This window comes from Leptodactylus fuscus, chromosome 4 (assembly GCF_031893055.1).
Source record: "Leptodactylus fuscus isolate aLepFus1 chromosome 4, aLepFus1.hap2, whole genome shotgun sequence".
NCBI classification, from domain to species: Eukaryota; Metazoa; Chordata; class Amphibia; order Anura; family Leptodactylidae; genus Leptodactylus; species Leptodactylus fuscus.
The window spans coordinates 150,294,766-150,319,284 of record NC_134268.1 but is presented as its reverse complement, the minus strand read 5'-3'; the positions used below and the strand labels follow the sequence as shown (position 1 = coordinate 150,319,284).

At 40.3% G+C, this 24,519-nt stretch overlaps 1 protein-coding gene across 3 annotated transcripts in view; it reads left to right on the top strand.

Moving 5' to 3' along the window:
* Positions 1 to 24,519, top strand: part of GLI3 (GLI family zinc finger 3) — a 181,793-nt gene that overhangs the window by 73,141 nt on the left and 84,133 nt on the right. For all 3 annotated transcript variants that reach the window (XM_075271224.1, XM_075271223.1, XM_075271225.1), the window contains one exon: positions 16,349 to 16,454. In XM_075271224.1, the coding sequence (XP_075127325.1) occupies positions 16,349 to 16,454 (106 nt within the window). The remainder of the gene's footprint in view (positions 1 to 16,348; positions 16,455 to 24,519) is intronic.

Below are 24,519 nucleotides of genomic sequence, written 5' to 3'. Positions count from 1 at the left end.
GTTTTAAGGCCTGTCACATGTGGTGCCTCAGGCCACACCTATAATGAAAGGGGTTAATGGTAAAAACTCCAGGGTTTAAAGGTTAATGGGTGTGATTTTAGTAAGAATTAGAAGATTATGAAAGAGAGGGTCAAAGATAAGAGGAGGGGTCTGTAATAATTAAACTGAGGGTGTCTAGACTAACACCTGGCACTGTGAGGGTCTTCAGTAGAGCTATGCACACTGTTAATAGAAATCATTGTCAATATGTAGCGATAGAAAAAGGAAAATCATATCCATTTATCTTGATTTTCTCTTATATAGTATCACTCCTAGAATTTTCACTTAGTTTCTCTTCTTCTGAAATTTTTAAATATTGAAATGCTTGTGTTTGGTTATCTGATAAGTCCCCTCTGAAAAGTCTATTACAAATATGGCTGCCAGCTCCACACTCAGCACATCAAACAAAACACAGAAACGTCCACTTCAAAGAAACCACAAATCAATTTTTCCACCAAAAAATTCCCATTTTGGGGGAAGGGCCGTGAATAAAATGATGTATTCTCATTTTTTTCAGCATCTTAATTTGTAATGTTGCTGTCTACAATCATGGCAGTAGTCTGGTTACATTTTGCAGGTTTGTTTGTTTTTTTCCCCCCTGGCATATACTGGTAGCTTATATGTTTTGATCATTTAACAAAAAGCTACCATCTGTGGCAGCCATATTCCTTAAATGTTAGGCTGCCTTCACGGAGTAACTCTCCACCCATTCTGACACGTAAACACGTGTCAGAGTGAGCGGAGTAAAACAGAATCCCATTGACTTCAATGGGTTCTGTCTTACGCACGCTAACACATTAAAATCAATAGGTAAAAAAGCCTCCCATTGAGTTCAATGTGTAGCGCACGTAAGACGGAACCCATTGAAGTCAATGGGATTCTGTTTTACTGCGCTCACTCTGACACGTGTTTACGTGTCAGAATGTGTGGAGCGTTACTCCGTGTGAAGGCAGCCTTAGTGTCTATACCAGGGGTCAGCAACCTTCGGCACTCCAGCCATTATGTATATACAACTCCCAACATGCTCCATTTACTTCCATGGGAGTTCCAAGAACAAAAGAGCAAGTATGCATGCTGGGAGTTGTAGTTTTACAACAAGTGGAGTGATGAAAGTTGTCTACCCTTGGTCTATAAAGTGCTTTCTACTGTGATTTGCATTTTAGGAAGTGTCATGCTCACACCAGACTCTGTACATCCTTCCAAAATAAATTATAGATATTTAACTAAGGGCACATTCACACAACTGAGTTTTAGCAGAAGGGACTCCTAGCGTATAGTTATCTATTCTGCTAGTTGTCCTTGCCTCCCAGTGGCATACTGTCCCATAACAGATAAGGCTGAGTTCACACATAGTTTTTTGGTCAGGATTTTGAGGCCGAATTCGCCTCAAAATCCTGACCAAAAAGACGGCTCCCATTGAAATCAATGGGATCCGGTCAGTTCTTTTTTCCGGGAGCCGTTTGTTCGCCTCATGAATCCGCCTGAAGACACTCCCTCCTCCTGACTAAGCCCATTCATTGGGCCTAATCCGGAGCAGAGTGCGCTACTGGATGCCGGAGCACTGCAGCCGCATCAAATGGCAGCTACACGTTTTATGGTCCGGAAACTGAGGCAGACTCCGCCTCAGTTTCCGGACCAAAAAACCCTGTGTGAACCTGGCCTAACTATACTGCTAGTAGTCCCTAGGTGCAGGCCAGTAAATCTGTGCTTTCGTTCTCTTTAAGTTCTATAGAAGGAAATGGGATTACTTCTCCATTCATAAAGTGAACCTGGGAACCCTGTTCTTGTGATCACTAGCTAAGTGTCTTAAAGTTCTTCCTTGTTTGCACGTGTGAAAAAACTATATGTGATTGCGTTAGTTACAGTCCTATGAAAAAGTTTGGGCACCCCTATTAATCTTAATCATTTTTAGTTCTAAATATTTTGGTGTTTATAACAGCCATTTCAGTTTGATATATCTAATAACTGATGGACACAGTAATATTTCAGGATTGAAATGAGGTTTATTGTACCAACAGAAAATGTGCAATATGCATTAAACCAAAATTTGACCGGTGCAAAAGTATGGGCACCTCAACAGAAAAGTGACATTAATATTTAGTAGATCCTCCTTTTGCAAAGATAACAGCCTCTAGTCGCTTCCTGTAGCTTTTAATCAGTTCCTGGATCCTGGATAAAGGTATTTTGGACAAACAATTCAAGTTCAGTTAAGTTAGATGGTCGCCGAGCATGGACAGCCCGCTTCAAATCATCCCACAGATGTTCAATGATATTCAGGTCTGGGGACTGGGATGGCCATTCCAGAACATTGTAATTGTTCCTCTGCATGAATGCCTGAGGATTTGGAGCGGTGTTTTGGATCATTGTCTTGCTGAAATATCCATCCCCGGCGTAACTTCAACTTCGTCACTGATTCTTGAACATTATTCTCAAGAATCTGCTGATACTGAGTGGAATCCATGCGACTCTCAACTTTAACAAGATTCCCGATGCCGGCATTGGCCACACAGCCCCAAAGCATGATGCAACCTCCACCAAATTTTACAGTGGGTAGCATGTGTTTTTCTTGGAATGCTGTTTCTTTTTGGACGCCATGCATAACGCCTTTTTTTATAACCAAACAACTCAATTTTTGTTTCCAAAATGAAGCTGCCTTGTCCAAATGTGCTTTTTCATACCTCAGGCAACTCTATTTGTGGCGTACGTGCAGAAACGGCTTCTTTCTCATCACTCTCCCATACAGCTTCTATTTGTGCAAAGTGCGCTGTATAGTTGACCGATGCACAGTGACACCATCTGCAGCAAGATGATGCTGCAGCTCTTTGGAGGTGGTCTGTGGATTGTCCTTCACTGTTCTCACCATTCTTCTTCTCTGCCTTTCTGATATTTTTCTTGGCCTGCCACTTCTGGGCTTAACAAGAACTGTCCCTGTGGTCTTCCATTTCCTTACTATGTTCCTCACAGTGGAAACTGACAGGTTAAATCTCTGAGACAACTTTTTGTATCCTTCCCCTGAACGACTACGTTGAACAATCTTTGTTTTCAGATCATTTGAGAGTTGTTTTGAGTAGCCCATGATGCCACTCTTCAGAGGAGATTCAAATAGGAGATCAACTTGCAATTGGCCACCTTAAATACCTTTTCTTATGATTGGATACATCTGGCTATGAAGTTCAAAGCTCACTGAGGTTACAAAACCAATTTTGTGCTTCAGTAAGTCAGTAAAAAGTAGTTAGGGGAATTCAAATCAATAAAATGATAAGGGTGCCCATACTTTTTCAATCCTGAAATATTACTGTGTCCATCAGTTATTAGATATATCAAACTGAAATGGCTGTTGCAAACACCAAAATATTTAGAACAAAAAATGATTAAGATTAATAGGGGTGCCCAAACTTTTTCATAGGACTGTATTGTTTAGTTTTTCCATGACTTTTTAGCCAGAGTATAAACTTGTTTTATGTCTAAAAATGGTTTCATCTAAAAAACAAAAAGCAAATACTCTTCATAACTATGCTTTCTGGGATATTTTCACATTTGGGATTTTTTGTTGAACTTTTTTTTATATTGTTATGCAAAAATTTTTGTAGACAAAAATGTAAAAAGAAAATAAAAATATATGTAGACCCGAAAACTGGATTCAATCAATTTTGTATATTCTAAATATATTGCCATACAATACTTTATCAAGTTAGAAGAATAGGGCTATAGGAGGATAAGGTGGGAATTTGAAAATAATCTTTATAATATGCTCACTTACTGATTTTGTACTAGGTATAGAGCAAAATGAAACAAGTAAGTATAATAGCAACATTTGGATTTCCATTGTAGTTCCCTTTTCCCAGAAACCCCTTTAAATGGGGTCACCTTGACACTGTTGCTATTGATGTGAAATATACTGAATTGTTATACATCCATACTGAAGCAGTTAGCACTCTGCTCCATTTACCTATATATGTCTGGGCATATAAAATTCAGTTTGTGTGTTCGGTAGGATCAGAAGAGTGAGATATTGTGATGTATCCCGCTGATGTATTGAAATAAACAATTTTATTGCGTTTGACACAAGAATGTAAATACATCAGTTACATGATAGTTTTTGTAGGGGGTAGCACTTATAAATCTTTGAGTAAACCTATCCCAGCTGGGAGCTAGCTTCTGCATTCTGGAGCCCGAGCTTTGTTCTTATGTTTGACTGTCTGCAATAATTCAGGCACATATTAGATAGATTGCTGGTCCCAGAAGTCATAATGAAATAACCTTCATTCCCAGCCGTAGGGAAATAAGCGCACAATCAAGGGTTTGGGCAGATCTCTCGATTAAACAAAGGACTAACTGTGTGCAAATTGCTCCATAACAATTTGTAAAGAGCCCACTTTATACAGATGCAGATGTAATAGCTGATATTTTTAATCACAGCAGCAGGACTGTAAATGCCTTCAGCACACGGCCCTGGCTGTGTAATTAGCTGCTACAAACTATTTTGATTTGAAATTGCCTTGATAAGTGTTCCCTGGACTAATTGCCATGGGACGGTGCTAAAAATCATCGCACTCGCAACGTTTTTTCACCCAGACACAGTGTATATGGAGTAAAAAGTCAGAAATGCATATACGTAAAAGCTTTAAAAAAGTGACAGATTTTTTTTTTCCAACTTTAGGTGGGTTTTATTATACTTCTTAGGTGTACTGGTTGGAGATATTTAGCAGCTTGATTGATCAGGAAGGACACTTCAACCAGGTAGAATGATTCACGTACTGATGAGCTGATGCACGGGGATAAAGGACCTCTTACTTTCTAGGTAGAAGAAATCATATTCAAGCATTATGTTTTCCAAAAGAGTAGAAACCAGACCGGTAGTGAAAGTGATGACGTACAAAATACACAGGTTACATACAGCAATATGATGAGTTTGTTAAGCTGCGACACAAAGGTTTGTGACTTGAAGAAGATCTGTCATCTCTTCTGACACTTCTGTTTCAATAAGTAATTGTTTTTCTCATAAAATATCAATACAAGAGTGTCTTAGAATTTTCTGTTGTGTTCTGTTAAGAATAAGTAACTGCTTGGTGTTGGGGGTGTATTCCTACTAATTCTGACACTGCCCAATCAGTGCTGACATTGCCAGACTGCACAGGGTAGTGAAAAGGATAGGGCCCATTTGTTATTTTAGACTAGGTTCACATCTGCATTCGGGTTTCTGTTCCGCATAAAAAAATGGTTACCTTAGGAAGTCTGCGGACCCCATAAACTAAAATGAGAACCGTGAGGTTTCCGCTCGAAAAATGCGGAGAGAAAAGTGCTGCTTGCTGCGCTTTTCTCTCGGCATTTTTCATGAGGACAGGGGAACGGAATCCCCAAACGCAGATGTGAACCGAGCCTTAGTCATACATTTCCAGGAGGCATAACAGAGAAATGACACCTTGTAGAGTATCAAGAAATGATGCTCCAAAATAGTTTTTTTTTTCTTGGGAACTACAATTATTTACCATATCATTTATTACGTCATCTGAACCACCAATGTAGGGGGAGGGGGCATGACCACATCCTTAGCTTGCCAAAATCTAACAAAGTCCTTCATGTTTTCTGTGTCTCTCTTGTTTTTTACCAAGAAAAATTAATCTCTAACATGAGATTACAGTACAACCAGAATGTACCTACTGTTTTGTATGGGATCAGAAAGAAGGGATATGTTTTCCATGTGGAGACATTTATGGCCATGAGCAATCCCACTTCTGACACCTTTTTCTGTTGCAGAACTGGTGTCTATTGTCCTCTGAGCCCAGTTCTTCTAGTCAAGATGGTCTTTGGTGTGTGTGTATATATATATATAGAGAGAGGAGCCAGTTAAAGTATATGAGAGATTGGGAAATAGCTAAAACATCTATCTTCTTCTGTATGATGCTTCCACCCGTCTTCACAAGAAGAGTTTGGGCATTCCTTATTATTACATGTATGGCATAGCCTGTGAACATACTACCATAGTTTGCTATTGATCTTGGTCCATGTAATACATTTTCTGAAACTGTATGGAAACTTTCCTTGTCCAGTATATTTTGTTCTAGTAATCTGTGGGTCAATTCATTGTACATGCAGCACTATATTTCTGATGTCTTCTGCAGATCCTGCTCTTGCTATGAACGCTTTGTTTCTGAAAGCAATATCATCATTCCATCAGAATTTGTGTTATATGCACTGCTAGTGGTGAGCCATGGAGGAATTGTCACTAATGAAAATAAGTGGTGCTCAATGTAATGCTACTTGTCAGCAGAGTATAGGATATATACAAAACACTGGCTGGCAGACTCTTTATGTCTGTCACCTCTGTATGTACTCTGTGCAGCTCAGGACTCCATCATCAACTGGAATCAGATTCTTCCAGTGATCACTCCTCCGGTGGATTGGCCTGAGGGGCCAAGTTGTCAAATTATGCCCAGTTTGGACAACCCTATTTTAGGATTCAGCCGTCCAAATTATAGGATTATCCCAAGCAGATAAGGGGAGGATTAGGCTGCATGATGAAAGGGTTTTTATTGCTTAATGCAGCATAGCAATGCTATTCAAGCAAGAAGTAAGGAGTAAACACTGGGTCCACAATTACACATAATATAGGATAGATTATTAGAAGACAGGGTAGTAATGGATCGGAGGAGGAAGCAGGAGCACACTCCAAAAACAATGTTTATTCAGGTTAGAAAAATGACTTGTGTATTTTAGTACAAAACAGAATGCTTATGTGATATACCTGTCTAGCTCTAGCACAGGGCTTGCTCTTATGAAATGCTCTTCAAAGAACATCAATGGTATAAATTTAAGGTCTACTGTAAATGAACATGCATGAGCTGTGAGATCATAGACAGCTAATGTAACCTGGCAGCTTCAAGCCCGTAACATCATTTCTTCCATTCAACAGCAGAACCAGACCCCGAGCAATTCAAACAAGTCAAAACTCTTATGCCATAATAAGACCCATCCTTGTTTGTGTTTCCAGTTTCCAGCCGGCTGTAACTATTACTTTTCCAGCTGAAAGTATGGAACAACCCATGAATGTATCAAAGGGACGAGCACTAGACTACAGCCACAGTCTCGGTAACTTGCTGAGACGAAATAGTCACTTTCAATGCTCATTGCAGACACTAGTCAGAGGCAAGCTTTCCTCTTTAAACTGATACATTAAAGCTTCCATACTCACTGCTACTATGAAAATGCCAGCTGGAGGAACAGATCCAGAAGATTTTTGCATTGCCACTGATACATGAAGCTGAGATAAAAGGGAACTTACGCAAGGACTCAAATTCATACAAAGAAATAATGTGTCTGCTTTTTTTTTTAGAATCTGAGACAGTCTCATCCATGTCATACATCCAAAGCCTTCAAATATTCTTTTATAAAAAAAACATAGCGTGCTTCGTGTCATGTAATACAATGGGGTCTATTCCTATAATGTTTCTTTAATATCTTTGCAGTATGTGTCTACCTGAAGATTGGAATAATCCAGATTTTTCACTTTAAATAGATTTACCTATCTTTATATATTAAATCTGATAATAATGCAACCTGAACCGGTTGTGAAAGGTCTGACCGTGCCAAGTTGCACTTCCAGTTGTCAGCAGTGTCAGTGTTGCTTTCAGCTGAGTCATGGCTGACAGTTTAGTTGCTAAGGATACACTGCCTAACACCCATAGGCTTTTTACATGGGGTTGTACTTATGTAAAGGCCCTTTGTAAATATTGTATGAGAGTAGAGAAAAGGTCTACAGAAAGGGCACCACTTTTTATATAGGTTGTGTTAGGTATTGCACCTCGACTTTTTTTTTTTTTTTTTAAGTTAAATTCTAGTCATACACAATTCGGTTATAGAGAATCTTTCATCCCCTCCAAGTCCAGTTCTTTGGATCATTTAAGAAACACTGCTCCACTGATTGTGGCACAATTGGAATTTTTTTCTCTAGCTCCACTGTTCCCAAGCAATAAATGCTATTAGTTTTGATGTCTCGTATGCCATTTAGGTTATGTACTGTTAGGTGGGCAGTGTTAGAGAAGAGTTCTTTAAGGAGTGTGTTTCTGAGCGCTGAAACAGTCCACCTCTGAATGGAGGTCTCAATCACACCCCCTTGTCTGCTCCTTCCTGACACTACCCATATCAGGCATGAAAGCGGCACTTAATGCTTGGTAATGGGGGACTAGAGAAAAAATTCTGACTGCACAGGAATCAGCATATTGACACTTAATAACAGGATCGGAGTTGCTTCAGGTAGTGAAAGGTCTTCTTTAAGGGTATGTTCACACACTGGAAAATGAAGAGGAATTCCTTTTCATTTTCCACCGACGGCATTTTCGCCGCGGTCTAGCTGCAACGGGTTGCCTATGCTGTGCATCAGTATTCCATTGCGGCATCCCACTGCTGATTGGGCCCAGATAAATTGGCCTAATCAGGAGGGAGGTTCAAGCCGTGCACCAAGTGACTGAATCAGCCACGTAATCCTCAGCAAGATCGAGCAAGACATTTCTTTTTTCCGCATCCTGCTGCGATCTCTGCCTCCCATTGAAATTTTCTAAATTTCGCTCTACATTATTAACCTAATTACTGTATATACTGGAGTATAAGCTGACCCGCATACAAGCCGAAACCCCTAATTTTACCACAAAAGACTGGGAAAACTTATTGACTCAAGTATAAGCCGAGGGGGGGGGGGAATCCACCATTGCAGATAAAAAGTCTGGTCATGTGCATTACAGCTTAGTAACTCCATGTGCCTCATAGTAATAGCAGTTAACCCCATCATGTCCCTCACATTAACCCCCTGTGTGCCTCACATAAGAGTTACTGATATGTGGGACATATGGAGGTAATAATTAGGTATCTTCATAATTAATGTCCTTCATTAGTATCCTCATGTGTCTCACATATTAGTAACCCTTATATGGGGCACACAGGGGTTAATATGAGGGACATGATGGGGTTAACTGCTATTACTGTGAGGCACATGGAGTTACTGAAACTAAATGAATAACCCCAAATACCTGACATTACTAGGCAGAGTAACTAAAGGAAGGTCCCTGTGTGTCACGTTACTGTAGCTTCCTCTCCTCCATACAACAGACATCTTCCATAAGACACAATGAATCCTGGCCACTCATCTGTAGGGTAGAAGCTAAATCCTAGTGTGCTAAAGGACCTCTGATGACGTCATGACCATGTGATCGGACTCTGGTGTGGGCGGAGCTACTAGGATTTAGACTCAACCTTATCTGCAGATCTTACATACCAGTGGCTACAGGACCTTTGATGACATCACAGTCACGTGACCTCATGACAAGCCAATCACAGAGCAGTAGCACTAAAGGACCTCCCCCTCCCAGGTCCTTCCAATTTTCTGTGCTCCGTGGACCCTGACTCGTGTATAAGCCGAGGGGAGCTTTCTCAGCATGAAAAATGTGCTGAAAAAGTTGGCTTATACTCGAGTATATACAGTAATTAAAATTTTTCTAAACTTAGAGGTCGTCCAGTGGTCCAAGAAAAAAAAAAATTAAATTATATACAGGCAGAAATTTTTTTTTTAGGGTTAATTACCAAGTCCTGAGATCTCAACACATACAGTCTTCTACCTCCTTTTCTAGGATGGCATTCACTTAAAATAAATTTCTTTTCTTTTTTTTCTTTTTTTTTTTTTTTTTTTACAAATCCCAGCATGCTTTTTGAGAGTCAAGACATCCACTTTGATGCTCTCTAGCTGACACAGAGCTGGGACCAAGGAATGAGGCAACATAGAGTGTCATGGTGTTCACATACTTGCTGACGCAAAAGGGAGGGGAGCGAGCCCTCTGTCATGTGGGACTATGTCATCAGCAGGAGAAGAATAGAGGACTTTAGGCGACATTTGACCAGGTTTTGTTCCAAAATCCATGCTTTTTGCAGTTTATTAGTTGGATTTAACATATTATGTGAGCTGTTATTGTCAATGGTTAACATTTTTGTCCCCAGATAATCCATTTTACTTACATTTTATAGAATAGAGTAAAAAAAATTACAATTTATACTATCCGTCAATATGGCTACATCACTTTAAAGAGGACCTTTCACCATATCTGGGCACAGGCAGTGTTATATACTGCCAGAAAGCTGACAGTGCGCTGAATTCAGCGCACTGTCGGCTTTCCCGATCCGTGCCCGGTGTAAAGCGCTATCGGTCCCGGTACCGTAGCGCTTTACAGTCAGAAGGGCATTTCTGACCATTAGCCAGAGACGTCCTTCTGCCTCGCGGCGCCAATCGCGCTGTGCTGTGGAGCGGGGAGGAACTCCCCCCTCCTGCTCCTGATAATGCTAGTCTACGGACAAGCTGTGTGAGCAGAGGGAGGGGGCGTTCCTCCCCGCTCCACAGCACAGCGCGATTGGCGCCGCGAGGCAGAAGGACGTCTCTGGCTAATGGTCAGAAACGCCCTTCTGACCATAGAAGAGCTACGGTACCGGGCCGTAAGCTCTTCACACCGGGCACAGATCGGGAAAGCCGACAGTGCGCTGAATTCAGCACACTGTCAGCTTTCTGGCAGTATATAGAACTGCCTGTGCCCGGATATGGTGAAAGGTCCTCTTTAAGTTGTCAGACATACATACCAAAGTCTAAAGTATTTCAGTTGATAATGTTAAAAGGAAAATTCTTTTGATGTAATTCTTGGGTCTGACCTTTAAATATGCATCTTACATACCTTTATCATATGTGACCCACACAAACATTAGTAAGTGCCCCAACAGGCCCCTCTAATCCTTAAGCTGTAAGAAAGGGATATAAATCTTTTCAAATGAATTGAAAGCCTAGATTTAACAACTGATCTATGTGCACAAGCTATGGATGTGCAATGGAAAACCACATATTAGTCAGGATGGTACTACAAGCAGCAAAGCAAATATCAAAGAGCTCAAAGTTTAGAAATGTGATAAATCTTGCTGAGGAATGCAGATTGCAGGGGTTCTCACCTCCAACTCCATTTATATTTCAGATATATGGGAAAACACCAGATGCGTCTGTTGTATATGTCCAAAATTCAGACTGGAGATTTCCTATAAAATGTAAGCGTCTCATACCCCCCACATAACACTTTTGTTATTTATAGCTGCAAAGATAGCCAGAAAAGTTACACCACATGGGATACCTCAGTGTTATGATGGATGGAGCGTGGATTTACATTTAACTTATTTAATATGTGCTCCAAAGACCTTCTTATGTCTTCATAACCTCTGGCATACATTTTCTGAAAACCTACAATTGCTTTCAGTGCTGTTTATATACTACATTTCTAGTTCTGACAATTTACGGTTTCATAGGATCTCCGAACTACATTACCTATGGTCAGTAGAGTGGATTTGACTGTCTGGGTATTATAATATATGAATCTGTTCTATAAAATGAACCAGTTATATACAATTATATATTTTATAAAGTTAATGTTACCACAGTATGGGGAACCTTATAATACCTCAACTACCCTATTCGCTCCTCCACTGTTTGTATGTGTATGTCTCATATTTTTCCGCTGATGGTCATGTTAACTAAAGTATCATGATAGAAGCATTACTAAAATAAGGGTAAGTCCACACAGAGTTTTTGGTCAGGGTTTTGAGGCCGTATCAAAGAAGCGAGGTGCTCATTCTTCAGGCTGAGTCGCTTCGTGATTTGGCCTGAAGACACTCCCTCCTCCTGACTAGGCCCATTCATTGGGCCTAATCCAGAGCGGAGTGCGCTGCTGGATGCCGCTGCACTGTACAGGCTTTCATTCGCGGCTACCTGTGTGAATTTACCCTAAGACCTCTTGTCTTCCATTTTTGATGCTGGATAAAGTCTAATAGACTAAGATTAAATAATGGCATTTAGTCAAAATCAATAAACTGGTGAATGTCATGTAATAGTATCGGTATTCTCATATAGGCGGAAATTGTTAATTGATTTGCACTGACTAGATCAGCATTTGGATATGACTGTTTGTTGCGGATTATTGCCCAGCATAAACCTGCTGATGAAGCTTCTTAGGTTATCCAAGATTAAATTGCCATGCTAGTTGAGCCTCGATCACTTTAATGGAGCTGAGCTGCAATACCAGACACAACCTATGGGCAAATGTGGCACTGTTTATGAAAGAAAGTAGTCATGTTTTTCTAAACTTAGTTAGCCCATGTAAGGGCTAGTTCACATGGGGCAAAATGGTCAGGATTTTGACGCGGAATCCGCATCAAAATCCTGCTAAAAAAAAAACGGCTACCATTGATATCAATGGGAGCCGGTCATTTGTGAGCTGCCCTTTCTTCAGGCGGATTCCGCGTCTGATTCTCGCGACACCACCCTCTGGACTAGGCCCATTCATTTGGTTGTAACGGAATGTGTAACATGGAACCCCGTGTGAACTAGCCCTAAGTATCCAATCTTGGGAAAGTTAAAATAATAAAAGCATGTATATCGCCTGTGTTTATTTGAAGGAAAGTGGTGCTTGAGGTTTGGAGTTCAGTTTTGGATGTGTTATGACTATTCTAGGGTGTCGGAGAATAAATTTCAGTTCTACATATGGAAGCTATTCCTACTTGTAGAATGATTAAGTGTTCTTTACGGTCCTTTAGCTAAAAAGCAATCAAACCTAAAAGTCAATTATAATAGGAAGCCCGGTCTGATAATCTTAGCAGATTATCATTATGTCACATGTTGGGGCCAAGTGAAGTGTAAGCAAACTGACCTTTGAAGAACGCTTTAACATGAAGACTGTTTACATAGGACAAAAGGCTTTCCCGGCCTGCCCCCCTCTTGTATTCTGCTGCTTGCAGTTTGCCGTTCTAATGATACCAAGCTGTTTGTTTGAAATATGTCGCAGAGCCTATATAAAGAGGGACTAGTGTATACACAGCGAACTCCTTCAAATAAACTGTGCGGATGGAGGAAAGCTTGCTGGCCCTAGTTTACCTCTACAAAGACTGTCAGAGATCCTTTCAGAGTGTGGCTCTCATTGCCCAGCTGTAGACGGCCTATGTGACAGCATAGGCCTCACCATGGACCATGGCACTACAGGGCTTTTGCTGGTGCTATAAATGATTGACAATATACTTATGTTGAAGCGACCCTGCCATTACTAATTTCATAATAACGCATACATAAAATCTCTGATGGCTTCCTATTTCCTCATTTTGGTTTTGTTCTTTTGATTCCTAGTCTCCTTTCATTTCTGTAAACCAGCCATTAGTGTCTCAGGTTACTTGATGCTGGCTGTGCTTTGATAGGTGAGACACTACCTTCTCCAGAGCTAGGGGGAGTGTCTCAGACTACCACTTAAGACTGTGCGTAGAGTAGTCTGGAGACATGACCCCTGTACTTGGATAAGTGTCTCAGACTACAAAAGCCCAGTGTGCATAGAGTTGTCTAAAATGCTGTTGGAAACTTCACAGAAATAAGGAGGTGACTGGGAAGCAGAAGAACATCTTCAGAAGATTATACATAGAGCATCTCAGTTATTTGGAATGATGCATTTATTTAGATTTTTTTTTAATTCTGAACTGTGGGGCGCTTTCTTGAATCTAAGGACTCGCTACAGACTACTTCACCACAGATTCCTTTACTCTCACTCTTTTGCACTGTTCAGAAGTTTCCCTGTTTAAGTAGAACTCCTACAAGTATTTTACTCTGAAACAGAAAAAAGAAAAGTTTGAAGAATGCAGAGACTGGGATCTGCTTAATGTCCTGTCAGATAGGGGATTAAGAAAATGAAGTAAGGAATTTATCCTGAAAGAATAGAGGGAGTTTGAGGTGCAGCTGCCAAGAGGAAAGTCGTGTGAGAAAGATGGAAGAAAATACAATAATTAACTACTTAATTGCCATAGAACATGGAAAGCAACAATCCTCGGCCGAGACACTTTTCCATGGAACTTTTCGGTATTTCTACTACTCTATAGCAGAAATGACAGCCCTAGTAGTATTCATAGTAATGTAAATGAAAGCGCAAACCCACAAGTAGCTAGGTAATATCTGTTCTTGATCGCACCGCAGATTTGCTGTCTGCCCTCAAATAGTATTTATAAGGCTAGGTTCACATCTGCGCTGGTCTCTCCATCAGGCGACCGCCAAAACATGGGTTACTCGCGAACACCTGCAGACCCCTTAGACTATAATGTGGCCCGTCAGATGTCCGTCTTTTTTATACTGAAACCGGCAGAGAGAAAAGTCTTCTGTGCAGGACTTCTCTCTGCAAATTTCTGTCGGTGTCAACGGTGACTCCAACGCATATGTGAACTTAGCCTAAGAGGTAAATAAAGGAGGTGTACTGTTCTGATTTTGTAATACACATTCATACTCATTCATAGCAATACAATCCATATCACAGTCCTTAGAATCTATCCATAGCTATACATTATAAGCCATAGAGACCTGTTGAGAATATCTGTTATATTTTCTTATTAATAAACCAGCAAAATTATATCCTGATCAGATTATGATACTTCAGTTATTTAAGGGTTGTTGTATTAGACATTCCAGATCTATCTACTTTACTGGGACATATGTATGTCATAGAAAGGGGTCCCCCTGCTTACAGCAAGTCTGAATACAGATGTTCAAAGAAACAGATTGTCTTTTATATGGGAGGGGACAATTTGTTATACAGAAAATGAGAATTATAAAATGATGAAACTTCTCCAGATCATGATAGAAAATAGTTTAACTCTTTATAGACTACTCAACTTTGGTTGTGTCTAAAAGGTATGGGTTTGTAGCAAAATTCCCATGGGCAGAGGTCACTCCACCCCCAAAGCATCCTCAGAACAACCCTCACTCTGATGTTATCCCCCATAAAATACACACAAGGGATCATGCAAACCCATAAAAACAGTTCCACAATCACCCCCCCCCCCCTCGTAATGCAGCACTTCCATAATCCCTACTTTTCTCCTCTTGCCGCGTGAAAGTTGCAGGACCTTCTCACGTGTCCTTATGACGTCTCTACGGAGCCCATATACTCTAGCCTTTATCAATATGCTGCAGCTCACTAGAAGAATAAGTTACTATGACTTGCTTCTTATCTTAAAAAGTTGAAGGTAAAAAGATTGAGATTATTTAAAGACGTATGTAGCATGTCTATAGCATTGAGATAGAATAACCTCATGTTATTATATAGGAGACAATAATGGTTCTCATATACTGCGCGACTTGTGAGAATATTATAAGTGGCATGTGGGGGAAGCTGTGCATTGGATTAGGAGTAGCCTACTTGCCTTAGCGTACATTATGCAGTGCTTAGCAGCTGTTTTTTGGAACATCAGTCAGGAAATTGTATGATAAATTGGAGGTAGCCAGGTCCGCAGGCACTTCACTCTGCTTCAGCAGTTTTAGCTTGACTTTAGAGAGGCTGTCGTGTGATATTCTGTCAAGGGGTAACATCAGGAGATTGATCACATACACTAACATTTTTCACATGTATTTGAGATATGACGAGCACCAGCTGTTCCATTCATGTGTAAATAATAAACCATGAGCGGGATAATTGTATCAGATGCCCAATGTTTTATGCAGCAGTGTATTAGGCCTTAGAGATAGCTGCTTATGAATGATTTACTGTTTCTGCAAAGACTTACAAAACTGTTACTCTATGTGCCATATAGAGCTGAACTTCCCCATATACTGTATACATATTTACCTATGTTATACCACTAATGCTGTCTTGGGTAGTAGAAGTTTTAGGGTTAGGATTGTCCTACCAAGTGACAATGGCAGTATGACATGCCTGAACTCCATTGTCTAGGAAACTGCCACGCTCAGCATTTTACAATACTTGGCTATTGTATATGTGACATTGATTTATATTACATGCTGGCTGTATTTGGGATTTAAAGGGTTTGTCCGCTCTATAAAACCCATTTGAGTCACTCTATTAAGGAGTTCTGTGGAGGATCTGGCATGCCATCAGCCGGCCTATATATTTCGGTGGTAACTGTGTAATGCTGCATTTCATAAGTTGTGGCACTACAGGGGATTGGAGAACTGGTTTACCAAATACAACTCATGTCGAAGGGAAAGGGAGATCACAGCAGCGGGATGTCTTGTACTGAATTTATCATTGGGGGGACTCTGTAACAAAAATGGATTATTAAAAGCTGACAATTCCTTATACTATCTTGACACCACCTTTGCATGTTTTTGGCTCTCAGTAGTGATCTTTGCAAATTTGGGTAAAGTTTGTCTAAGGAATATTAGTATTGGGTATTTAGTATCTGATATTCTTTATATTTGTCTATTGAGAGTATTATCTGTATTTTAATATGGCTGACATTTTTCTCTTTAAAGATCCACCTCATCTGTTTCCTGCTTTTCACCCCCCTGTACCAATTGACGCAAGACATCATGAAGGGCGTTATCACTATGAACCTTCTCCTATCCCTCCACTGCATGTGTAAGTACATTCACAAAGAGAATTATTACAATATTACATATTTCAACACCAACCAACCAAGCGTTGGCAGATTTTTTTTTATTTGTGTACATAGATAACAGAAGGTTGCGATAAATCAGGTAGGCTCTCCTCCGTGTCACTGGAGATGGGTACAGAGCGTGTCCTCCTTCATGTGTCCTAAAAGAGCATAAAGGCAGGGTTTTTTTTTCAGATTCTGGAACATATATTTATTGCACAGTGAATTTTACTGTAACTTAAAGAGGACCTATCACCACCTCCACCAATTCACGTTCTTAGCATCTCTTAATAGGCACCGCTCCACTGCTTCCAGTGTTGTTGAAATTTTCACACTAGCTCCACCATTCCTGAGCAACAAGTAAGAGGTAGTTTGTTTCTTATGTGCTATTTAAAGGGGTTGTCCAGGCTAACACCCCCCCCCCCCCCCCCCAAAAAAAAAAAAAAAAAAAAAAAAAAAAGACCTGTACCTGTTGCGTTGGTGTCTCCCAGTGTGGTGTGGTCCTGCAGAAGCCTTAAGGAGCCAGACTTGTGCCACAAGAAAACACCAGAACAGCAAGACCGCACCACACTGGGAGACACCAAAGCAAACGGGGACAGGTAAGTACCATAGTTTTCGGACTATAAAAAACACTTTTTTCCCCCCCAAATTCGGGAGGAAAGTGGGGGTACGTCTTATAGTCTGATTGTTGGGTGTTTTGGTGGAGGGAAGGGCGCGCAGGAGTAGGCTCGCAGCATCGCCCCACTCCTTTTGCTACTAGCTTATTGGAGCGGCAGGAGTGGGGCGATGTGCAGGCCCTGAGCTGCGATGACAGGGTGTCCCAGTGAATTTATCCCCGCAATCACCGTGCTATTACAACGGTAGCCAGGTCTGTAAAGATGATGGTGGCCGCTCTACTGCAGTCCACTCTGATCGCAGGCATTACTATGCTAAGGTCCCCCCTAAAGCCTGAAATAAGCCCTCAGGTCTTTCTTGTTGCAGGACAGCTCCCCTGCGAGCCATCTTGTTCCTGTGACAGCCAGGAGCCTAATGAAGGCTCCCAGACCTGTCATAGCAATATTACTATTGCGGCTGGTCTGTGAGGAGCCTCAATAGTAATGTACAGAATCTCCCATAGACTGCAATACAAGACTGCATGTTCAAACCCCTTAAAGCGGGGGCCAATAACATAGTAAACCATTTTTTAAAAAATTCTAAAAAAAAAAAAAAAAAAATTCGCTAGAATACATATACAATTTGAATATTACGGTAAAACACAGACATATTAGGTATCCCTGTGTCTGAAAATGCCCGGTCTACAAACTTATAAGAGTATTTTTCCTGTACAGTGAACGTTGTAGCAGGAAAGAAAATCAATAGTGTCGAAATGTCATTTTTTTTCTCCTTTTTTTTATTTTGAATAAAAAGTGATCTAAGCAGTAAACATTCCCCAAAATGGTATAACTAAAAAGTACATCTGGCCCCGCCAAATAAGATGCCCTATGCCCTATGCATCTCTGTACAACTGCCGGGCGGTCAATGTGGCCTTGCAGCTGTTGCAAAACTACAACTCCCATATATTAAATATTTTACCATTTTTCTTCACTATTTTCCTTCTCTAAAATCTAGATGTGTCTTATGGTCTGGTGCGTCTTATAGTCCAAAAAATACTGTATGTGCTTTTTTTTGGGTTTTTTCACCCTCCCTGGCCTAATATTGAAAAAAAAAAAGTTAAAAAAAAGTTTATCCTAGACAACCTCTTTAAAGAGGACCTTTCACCACTTTTGGGCACATGCAGTGTTATATACTGCTGGAAAGCTGACAGTGCGCTGAATTCAGCGCACTGTCGGCTTTCCCGATCTGTGCCCGGTGTAAAGAGCTTACGGTGCCGGTACCGTAGTGCTCTATGGTCAGAAGGGCGTTTCTGACCATTAGCCAGAGCCGTCCTTCTGCCTCGCGGCGCCAATCGCGCTGTGCTGTGGAGCGGGGAGGAACGCCCCCTCCCTCTGCTCACACAGCTCGTCCATAGACGAGCATTATCAGGAGCGGGAGGGGGGAGTTCCTGCCCGCTCCACAGCACAGCGTGATTGGCGCCGCGAGGCAGAAGGACGTTCCTGGCTAACTGTCAGAAACACCCTTCTGACCATAGAAGAGCTACGGTACCGGCACCGTAAGCTCTTTACACCGGGCACAGATCGGGAAAGCCGACAGTGCGCTGAATTCAGCGCACTGTCAGCTTTCCAGCAGTATATAACACTGCATGTGCCCAAAAGTGGTGAAAGGTCCTCTTTAAGCTCTGTAATGTCAGAAGGGCAGTGCTCCTGTCTGACACCGTCCCCTCATGAGAACCTAAATAGCATATCACACACCAAAACTAACAGCACTGATTCCTCTGGATGGCTGTTCACTAGATGAAAAATTCCAACTGTTCCAGAATCAATGGAGCAGAGCCTAGTAAGTTCTGCAAAGATCTGCACTTGCTGAAGGTGGTGAAAGGTCCTCTTTAAGTGACTTTAAATGCAAATACACATTAGAATTGCCGTTGTGCCTGGTTCCTCATCCTCATCAAACCATTTGCACTGCCTCAGTGTAAACTACATATATTATCATGGTCTACCTTTCCAGAGCTTTAGTCCTTGTGAAACAGTAGTACTCATGTACTCAAGTTAGCTGCAGAGTTGTAGTATTCTGTATTTAGAGAACAGGGGCAGGTTGGCAAGCACGGAATGATGCAGTAGTGTGGGAAATATTGCTCGCTAACATTCTAACATGCTAATGAACTGAGCACAAAAATATGATCCGACACACAAATTTAAGGAAGAAGACCAGTGCCCCAGGTAGCGTAAAAGCCACAATTTGGCTTTGGCATTTTACATTAACTGCAAAGTGGGTGGGATTCTGGCTAATCCCATTCACACATTGCAGAAAATAATCCACTAATGTTTCCATAGGTATAATTGACATGCTGCGATTTGAAAACGCCAAAAAACATTTTTGCAAATCGCAGCATGTCAAAATATACCTATAGAAACGTGATGAAAGAGAGATGGCGGCTTGCAACACTCTTAAGTAAAATTCAACTTTTTAATTCATTCCATTAAAATATAGAGTATACACATAGAAAAAAGTGCAACGAAAAAACTGAAAAAAAGCGCAGCCATAAAAAACGCGTTTCCGTAGATATAATTGACATGCTGCGAATTGCAAAGCCACAACGGCTTTGCAAATCACAGCATGTTCGCACTGCGTTTTTTTTCTGCAAAGTGGGCATGGGATTCGCACGAATCCCATCCCCTTTGCTTGCACCGTAAAACGCTGCGATTTTTCCCGCAGCATTTCCGCCACGGCGTTTACGTCCCGTGGGGCCCCGGCCTTAGGCAAAGGCCCCACACAGTGAATTGCTGAAAACACCACTGTGGAAACTCATCATGTTTTTTTTCTGCAGCATTTTTTCACAGAAAGTCTGCAGTTTTCCTCTGCGGACTTTCTGCCCCTAATATATATATATATATATATATATATATATATATATATATATATATATAACCTAGGGTTTCCATACGTATGATAGACATGTTGCAATTTCAAAAACATTATCATCTTGTAAATCTTGTTTTTTCCGCTGCAAATTTTTTTCTGCAATGTGTGGTTAGGATTAGATACCACTTTGCAGGTAATGTAAAACGCGGTGTTCTTTGCCATGGCATGCTGCGTTTTCACAATGTCGGACCCTGGCTTCAGGCTAAGGCTTCATGTTGTGAAAAAGCTGCTTTTTTGGTTGCAGATGGATCCTTTTCAAGCCACTGAAAAACACTGCAGCAAAATCTGTAACGAAAAAAGCAGCTTTTCCGCAACATGAGGCCTTAGTCTAAACACAAATGTGGACACTAACATATACTTACAAAGAACTAGTAAAAGGTTTGTGTACATTAACATTAAGTAATATCTCTTAATAGTTATGTGACTGCAGTCATTTTTTTATCCAGATTTGACTAGCAGCCCCTGGGATTTGTTGTTGTTGTATTCCATCCTTGTAGTCTTTACTCACTTTGTAATTGTGTCTGAGAAGAAGATGAATGAGCTTCTTATAAACAAGTCCTCCTCTGCGAGAAGAATTAATTGATATTAACACTCCTGACTACTGCTGGAGTACATATCTAATGATGTTTGCTCTAGTCTAACCATGGCTGGGCTGTAATAGCAGAGTAAATGTGCCAGGAGGAAAGCAATAGATCTGTGTCATCATTTTCTTTTTTCTGTGTTTGCTAAACTGTGGTTATAATAACTGAAAAATTGAATTAAAATGGAACATATACTTTACTTTAAAAATGTATTTTATTTATGGAATAGTTGTGTCCCACTCTATGCCGGTATCTAAATGCACTACAGGGGTGGTCTCACAAGAGTAAGGAAGCCTGCAGATTAGCTGACCATTATAGCATAGGTACCTAAAAATCTTGCCGATTTGATAATATCTGTAGGAGAAGTAATGGGTGGCAATATATTTCCCTGCAGCGGCATCTGCAGAGGAACTGTAATATAATCTATCGGCCATTTATGTCAGGCTGCCACCTAAAATATTTCATGTACTAGAAAGCTGGGTCAATTCTGCCAGGGCGAGGGTCGGTTTTTGATAGCCTTATAGTTAAATAGTAATAGTTAGTTTTTCCTTTGCTATAGATTAGGAAAAAGAGCAGAACTGAAGTGTTTTAGCAGTAATAGACCCTGAATATTAGGATTTCATTGGACTGATGGAAACACAACAGTCCTTAAACTAGTAATTTTGTGTTGTGTGCTACTAAGAGCTCAGATTGTAAGCATTAGCCAATCTATGGATCGTAATTTCTTTGCAGAAGTTTCCAAGCTGAATAGAGTTTGAGTATTGGGAGGAATGGCAATTTCTCATTTGTTTTTCATTATTACATTCTCCCTGCATGATGTGGCTGTGCTCCAACTGCTGCTCTTAGACTAGCAAGCACGTAGTAAGACTTCATCACAAAAGGGTAGATTAAATTAAAATCTCATAACATGAAATATGCTCCATATTAACTGAATGACAACTCATTTGCTTCTGAATATGCAGGGAAATCACAAATTAACCTGCCTTTGTTTTCCAGCCGTAGCAGTTGAATAGTCAGATAATTTCAATTATATAGATGATAATAAGCCGTAATCCATACAGATGTAGAATGTGACATAAACATAAAAGGAAAAAGATATTATTTTAGCAGCCCAATTTGCTTTGGAAAGCCAATGACAGAGACTCAGATTTCCGAACAACTTGATAGGTTTAATTACCTTTTTGTGTTTTATAATGGCACAGTCTATGTATTTTGCTTTTTAGCAGCTACTTGATTCGTTCTGAATATGGTTTTAGAATGTATAGAGTTTGGAATTCTTCTTATAGGTATTGCTTGCTTTGGACAGTGACATTTCCTTAAAAGTCTCCTCCTCTGAAGCTGATCACAGAGTGCTGTCTTGCCCAGAGTTAGAACATCAGCAGGTGTCCTTTTCCCCTACAGCACCTCTACAGGGTAAATGCAGCATTGCACAGCCCAGTTGTAATAAGGGCTGCCTATATAAATGTAGGACTGTTCGTGGTCCTTCCACATATGAGATACTATCTGTAGGTGATCCGGCTTGATAGATGACGGTTCTAGAAATTAGGCTGGCCTTCTAATTTAAGCAGCCCAAACACATTACTTGTATGTCAGCCGATCCCGCATATTTTAGCGTGTTCAGTTAAATATCTAATGTTTATCGGGTTTGCCTGAGTCTTCCCCAACATCTACTGGATTTGAACTGTCCATTCTTTTTGCTCACAAAGAGATAAGATGTCGGACATGGCTGCCAGCTGCTTACCCCCTATCTTATTCAGTACATGTGCAATTCTCAACAGAGCTTAGCGTGCTTATGTGTAAAAGAGAAAGTAGCCGACAACTATCTTATGTGTATGGCCTGTTTTATAATTCCCTAATGAGATCATTGAAAATTATGATATTCTAAAATGTGAAATATCTTCTGATTTTACAATCTACTGAATTACTAAATCTGATAAAACCATTTGCAGTCATATGTGGAAAGCAGCTGAAATTGTTTGGAGGTGTCTAATTAATCATAAAAAATACGTAATGCAAGCACTTGATATACTGTACATTGGGGGTTTACTGCAAACGCCTTGAAAAAAGGTCTGTGTTCTTTGTGCAGCAGTCAGCAGTATTAGAAATGAACTCATGTATTCACAAGCAGTGAACCTGAAGCGGGCTGCTCTATAGACGGCTGTCAAACCTGTTGCAATGGCCGATGATGCACTGAACTGTAACTAAGTTTTCCCCAACACAAAGATGCCTCTAATGATCAGCACGGCATCAGGGACTGCAGTCGTATTCTCCAGTCAGCCAGTAGTGAGCTTCATACTGTACGTCACACTGCACTACATACCATAGGATTGTACTGTACTCATACTGTACATTATACTGTATTTCATATGTATACATACTTCACACTGTATTAATACTGCCTGTTACTATATTATTTTACTAAACCATGTTCATGCTGTACATTATACTATTTTCCATACATAGTAATACTACACTGTACTACATACCTTAATGTTCTTCATACCGTTTTATACTGTACTTTATATCATATTGTATTCAGATCATACATACTGTATTTAGATTGTACTTTCTCCTACATTCGTATTGTACTTCTCCCTGTGATGTCACACACTTTGCTCTCTTTATATAGCTAGATGTAACCAATATTCTATGTACTATAACTTTTATTTCATAATTATAATAGAGGACAAGTATTGCCATGTTTTATAATATCAGATCAATTCACATTTATCGAAAAGACTTCAAATGATTTCATGGTGTAGAAGATGGCGTAATGTCTCAGGACAGAAGTGTTAGACTTATAGATGCTCCACATTATCTAACATTGGGAGACTTATTTAGCACAAATGAAGCCAATGCAGACTCTACATAAATTTTGTGTTGATAGTAAATGATCTAGTAGTTCATATTAACTGTGTCTATTCACCATATGAGTTTAGTTACAAGAATTGCAATAATTGCCTATATTAACAGAGTATCAGAGTATTTATGGCGCATGCTAAAGTTTATTTAGCGCAGTCTAGAAATGTGTATGAAGCAGGGCCATAAATTGTAATACTGGGGTATTGTTTACTAGAGGTAGACAGAATACCGAGTAGTTTGGTAGAAAGACAGACATTGGATAAGGTTGGACATTGCCGTCTTGCAGGGAATTTATGTCTGTGAAGGGTGTTCTTTGTTTAAGCTTTTGTGATCTGCACTTGCAGTAAAGTTCCAGTGTACTCAAGTGTTTGGAGAGCTATTGTTAGCGGAGTCTTTGTTTCCTTTGTAGAAATGTTTATTTTTTTCTTTCTTCCCATGGGGATCCTTGGTCTCTCTCTTCCTGCATACCCCCTCCTTGCCAACTCATTTTCTGCTTCAATGACATTCCTTTGGGCACCAACCCCTTAGTTCTTGTAGGATTGATTTCTGAACCTTTTTATTGGTCCCCACTTACAGCTGCCCTGGCCCAGTAAACTGCTATTGAAGTACTCCCAGTGTATAGTGCTTACTGTATTACTAGCTTTTGTTGCCCACTTAAATGACTTCCACATGGATGGTAAATAACTCATCTTCTCATCTCAGCTTACTCCTTCAGACCAACCTTCTTGACATATACAAAAAATAGTTAACTTGGGTATATTCAAAAGACACGTGACAGATGTAAAGCACATTTAAAGCACATATGATATCATTTAAAATAATAAAAAAATACACTTTTGCATAGTGGCCATACACATTATATGAAAGTCACTGAACAGCTGTTGAAAGATCGATCATCTGGTGAACAGTTGTGTTGCCGACGCAGCCACACACATTTTAGTCCATATTGGCCAATGCCATTGTTCAGACTAGCTGTATATTTTCAGTGTCACCTGGCTTTCTGGAAATATTCTTTCAGCAAAAAACCTTTCATTGCACAAACAGCCTTTTGACCAACTAGATTCTATAGCATATCTGTTGGCCTGCT